Consider the following 5,650-nt stretch of genomic DNA (forward strand, 5'->3'; position numbering starts at 1 on the left):
AAATCTTGTAGTGAGTGCATGTTTGAGATTATAGGGAAAATAATCTGGGAAGATTCTCCTGTAGTGCGTGTCACAGCCAGATTTCAAAATCGGCTAGGATTTTCAAAATCCTGTAGTCTGAGCCCACCTTTAACACTACAGATCTCTCTGCAGTAGACAAACCTGAATGCCAACCAAACTTGCGTTCTTTGGGTGGAATATGAGAGTTGTTTAGCCAGATGTTTCTTTGTATCTGTGTCTGCCAGGCTATGATTCGGGAAGAGTTGACGGTGGATGCCTGGGCCAGCTGGAGAATCGCCGTCATATATTTCCCCACCTCAGTGGCAATCTCGGGGGGAACGCCACTCTCATTGTTTAGGAGGAGAGCAGAGACGGCTGAGGCCAGCAGTACCGTATTGTTTTGTGCCGCCATGGTCTGTGCTGCACACCGATGAGATTTCTCCCTTAGCTGGGCGTAGATCACATCTCTGTCGGCGGTGGGTGTCAATTTGCGGTGCCCAAAGAGAGCTGATCTGGGAACGAGGATAGCCACCAGGCTGTCTCCTAGAGGTGGGACAGAGGGAAAACCGGAGTCGATTTTGCCAGCTACCCTCGTAATGTCAGCCCACCTCGTTGCCGGGGTTTTTTCTTTGCTGGGTTCAGCAAAAGCACACTCCTTTATTTGTATGCTGCTATCTGGTATGCTGGGCCAGAAGGGAAGATGGGCTTCGACAGCAGGCTCATTATAGACATCACCTGAGAGCAGGCTATGGCTGCTGGGGGGAGCTCAATCCCCTTCATGACGGCCACCTTGGCACTCATGTCAGGGAGGTCAGATAAGAGCGCTATAGCGGAGAATGTCATTTCAGCGGCGACTGAGGGAATCGGAGAGAGGGAAGGCATCAGCCTTAATGCCTCTTCTCCAGTGAGCATCTCCCCGGACCTAAAGCTTCCAGACGGGGAAGGTGGGGAAAGGGAGACAGATGAGGCCAGGGAAAAGACATCATCATCATTATCGTCCTCTGCTGCTGTCGTAAGGGGAGCTGGTGGAGCAAGGTCGACTCGCGGGACTGCCGCGGTGGCGATGCTTGCCGTTTCAGCTTCGTCAAGCTCGACATTGGCAAAGTATTCCATACGTCAGCGGAGCTCTTCATACGACAGCTCTCTGCAGTAGTGACAGGCAGCCTGCTGGGGATGGAGAGCAAGCCCCGCGTGGCGCGGCCCTAGACACAAAGAATTTGTAGTGAATGTAACTGGACCGGCATTCTTGACAGCTTTGAACGCCAGGAGGGAAGCGGCCATGGATTTGTGATTTGTGAGATGACGGCTCATCTCACTGGTTAGCGCTGCTCATAGTTGTTCAGTCTTCTCGTGCTGTAGCTCATGAAGAATTTTTGGGAGACAAGCAACAGACATGCCAGGGGATTATACCCAGTTTGCGGACGGGAAAGGGAAAGGTCTGCAAAGGGGTGGGTCGATGGTTAGGGATGAAAAAAAAATCAGTCTGATGCTGGGTATGTAGGGATACATCCAGAAAGTAGGTCCCTAAAGGGCGAATGCTAATAGAAAATGAACAGAATATTGTGTGCATGTACAGCAAACATAGTCAGTGTGACAGAGAAAATTTGTGTGACTCTCAGCGTTCTAGCAGACATTGCCTCTCCATACCTGAGACAGTCCAGTCTCCAGTGTGGATCCTCCAGTGCAGCAGAGAGCAGCTTCACTCCTGATGCTCCGGGATGATTGTAGCTCAGGTCCAGCTCTCTCAGATGGGAGGGGTTGGAGCTCAGAGCTGAGGCCAGAAAGGCACAGCCTTCCTCTGAGACCATACAGCCTGACAGCCTACACACACACACACACACACACACACACACACACACACACACACACACACACACACACACAAACACACAAACACACACACACAAACACACACACACACACACACACACACACACAAAAACAAGCTATACATTTGATATCTTTATGTATACAGTTGTAAAATAGTTGCACAATACAGTCAAATTCATCCTTGCAATCCTTGCACCAACTGATGATGCAAGGAGATGGAATTATGTAAAATATCATCATGGAAAGTAATTCACATGAGTTACAAAACAGTGCTGCATGTCGACATCAAAACTGTTTTAAAAATTAAGCAGGGAAAAATCCAACACAGTTCAGGTCAGCACAGACCTTAGTTTGGAGAAATGTGTCAATTCAATTGAAAAAGGGGGAAAAGGAAAAAGTGAATCGATATTACCTGAGAGTTTCCAGTCTGCAGTGTGGACTCTCCAGTCCAGCACAGATGAGCTTCACTCCTGAATCATGCAAGTCATTGTTACTCAGGTCCAGCTCTCTCAGACTAGAGGACTGGCAGCTGAGAACTGAGACCAGAGCTTCACAGCTTCTCTCTGACAGATTGCAGTCACTCAGCCTGAAGGAGAACAAGACCAGGCAAGCCTAGTTAAGCCGGACCCAGACTGCTGTCCACTGTTGTGCAAGTTCACATAAAAGCTAGCCCAAAGTTCAGTTCACACAGCTTTAAATTTAATAGTTCACGTTCATAGTTCACAATTTTGAAAATTTAACTAATGGCAGGGTAAATCTGGGTGGGGAAAGTGAAAAGCATTACCACCACTGAGGTGCCCTCGACAAGGCCCTTAACCCCAAACGATCCTGTATTTGTACTGGTCAGCTTCCAGGTATGAATGTATGTGAGCTCCTGAAGGAGCACAAACCTTTTAGACCACAGCACTTTTACCCTCGATCCCCCGCCCCCCCAAGCAACACACATATGTCATTGTCATATGTCACCTACTTCATATCCCTATGACCCCTCCCCCCAAACACCACACATAGGTCCCTAGTCAATAACCCTACACACCCCTCAAATCCCGGCTCTCTAGCACCTTCCGATCCCTATGGCAAAGACTCCAAGTGAGTGAGTCAGTGAGCCCCTGAGGCTTGTCTCCTATGTCTGGCAATTAGTGATAGAGACAAACAAGAGCATTGATATTAGTATGTTTCAATCTATCCAGTTTTCTAAGCACTTACACAGCTTTATTGGAGGCTTTGATCACTGGCAGCAGCCTCAGAACAGCCTCCTCTGAAGCAGAGTATTTCTTCAGGTCAAACACGTCTAACTCATCTTCTGATGACAGTAAGATGAAGACCAAAGCTGACCAATGAGCAGGGGAGAGTTTGCCTGTGGAGAGAGTTCCTGATGTCAGGGACTGTTGGATCTCCTCCACTAGAGAACGGTCATTCAGCTCATTCAGACAATGGAACAGATTGATGCTTCTCTCTGGAGACAGATTCTTCTTTATCTTCTCCTTGATGTACTGGACTGTTTTCTGTTTGGTCTGTGAGCTACCTCTTCTCTTTGTCAGCAAGTCTTCGAGGAGTTCCTGATTGGTCTGCAGTGAAAGACCCAGGAGGAAGCGGAGGAACAGGTCCAGGTGTCCATCTGGACTCTGTAAGGCCTTGTCCACAGCACTCTGGTAGACATTTGGTTTAGATTTGACTCCTAGCTTCAGAGTCCACGAAGATTTTGATTGTGGTTCTGACATCAGATTGACATCAGAGTCAATGAATGAGACCATGACATGAACAGCAGCCAGAAACTCCTGAAGGCTCAGATGGACAAAAGAGAACACACTGCGCTCCCACCCACCGCACTCCTTTTTAAAGATCTGTGTGAACACTCCGGAGTACTGTGAGGCTGTTTTGATATCAAAGCCACTCTCTTTCAGGTCTTTTTCATAGAAGATCAGGTTGCGTTTCTCCAGCTGCTCAAATGCCAGTTTTCCCAGAGAGAGAATCATCTTCTTATTATCTGGTGTCCAGTGTGAATCTTTTTCAGTTTTCCCATGGAACTTGGTGTTCTGCTGTTTGGTCTGAATCACCAGGAAGTGGATGTACATCTCAGTCAGGGTCTTGGGCAGGTCTTCTATCTTAATGGTTTTCAACACAAACTCCAGAACATTAGCAGTGATGCAGCAGAAGACTGGGATGTGGCACATGATGTGGAGGGTTCGTGAAGTCTTGATGTGGGAGATGATTTTTGTGGCCTGCTCCTCATCTCCGAATCTCTTCCTGAAGTACTCATCCTTTTGTAGGTCATTGAAGCCTCTCACCTCTGTCTCCATGTCAACGTACTTACCAGGAATCTTATTGGCTGCTGCAGGTCGGGTGGTCATCCATATGCGAGCTTTGGGAAGCAGTTTCCCCCTGATGAGGTTTGTCAGCAGCACGTCCAGTGATGCTGACTCCCTAATATCAGTCAGGGTCTCATTGTTCTCAAAGTCTAGAGGAAGTCGACACTCATCCAGACCATCAAAGATAAACACAACCTGATGCTTGTCAAAGCTGCAGATTCCTGCGTCTTTGGTCTCAGGAAAGAAGCGATGAATAAGTTCCAACAAGCTGCACACTTTACCTTTCTGCCGGTTCAGCTCTCGGAAAGGGAATGGAAATGTGAACTCTATATCCTGGTTGGCTTTGTCTTCAGCCCAGTCCAGAGTAAACTTATTTGTTAAGACTGTTTTTCCAATGCCAGCCACTCCATGTGTCATCACTGTCTTGGTTAGTTTATCTCTTCCAGATAACTGTTTAAAGATGTCTTGACATTTGATTAGTGTTTCTGATCTCTGGCTTCTGGATGCTGCTTCAATCTGTCTGATCTCATGTTCATCATTGACACCTCCACTCGCTCCCACTGTCATGTCAAGCTCGGTGTAGTTCTGATTCCCAAGTGTTGGGTTTCCTGCTCTAGCAATCCCCTCAAACAAAACCTGAAACCTCTCCTTCAGGTTACTTTTGTGTTGACGTTGACACTCTGCAGACGTTTCTAAATGAATAAACAACAGAATCAATGAGAGGCAAGTAAAGAGTAATGCAATCATTTACTGATAATTTACACATTCCCAACTCAACGGACTCTATTCAGCTCATTACTGCTGGGTGGACAACAGGTCCTGACTGGTGTAAGGTATAAGGTAGCTGTTGTTGAGTCGGTTATTATTACTCAACCAGGAGTTTCATGAAACCAATCGATTCCACACTGTGCTGATTCCCATAAAGCTGTGGTTGTGTATGTTAACCAAGCAGCTAGCTGCACTTCTCATTTGCTGCTGTTTGTTATGTTCATGTATGTAAACTACTTGGGGCGAATCCTTTCAGACAATACACACAACATTGGCAATGATTGTATAAAAGGCCTGATACCCCTGAGGAACTACTTTACTGGGATTATGGATAAAGTGATGATGCAACATGTACAACGTGACTAAAGTGAGAATCAAGTTTTTAATCCATCTATTCAAATTGAGCAATTCAAATTAAAATGTAAACAATTACATTTCACATCTATTTTCTGTAGCAGCAGAGGAAGTTTGCGCTCTTAAAAACTCAGGCTTACAACCGATTGCTAAAGATGCGTGAGGCCAGGTAAATAGTCCAAACAAAGAGTGAAGAGGCCTCGCACACTTTAAAAAAATGAGGCATACGGATGCAAAAAATCCGGCTTTAATTCACCATGCAAAAAAAGTGACAAGTGATACAAACAGAAAAAAGAAAAAAGAACGTTTTGGTCTCCAGACCATCGTCAGCCATAGTCTCAGCTGCTTGTAGGCTTAAGTAGGCTGGTAGCCACAGGGAGGAGGAGTCT

General features: G+C 46.4%; 1 protein-coding gene across 1 annotated transcript in view; it reads right to left on the reverse strand.

Annotated features, from left to right (window-relative positions):
* LOC310779121 (protein NLRC3-like) overlaps window positions 1–4,768 on the reverse strand; it is a 26,854-nt gene extending 22,086 nt beyond the window's left edge. The window contains exons 1-3 of the mRNA XM_083639622.1: window positions 3,037–4,768; window positions 2,243–2,416; window positions 1,648–1,821 (exon numbers count right to left, since the gene is read on the reverse strand). Coding sequence (XP_083495748.1) covers window positions 1,648–1,821; window positions 2,243–2,416; window positions 3,037–4,706 — 2,018 coding nt within the window. The 5' untranslated portion in view covers window positions 4,707–4,768. The remainder of the gene's footprint in view (window positions 1–1,647; window positions 1,822–2,242; window positions 2,417–3,036) is intronic.
* Window positions 4,769–5,650: the final 882 nt, after the last annotated feature.

The sequence above is a fragment of the Poromitra crassiceps genome (genome assembly GCF_964638095.1).
Source record: "Poromitra crassiceps genome assembly, chromosome: 7".
Taxonomy (NCBI): Eukaryota; Metazoa; Chordata; class Actinopteri; order Beryciformes; family Melamphaidae; genus Poromitra; species Poromitra crassiceps.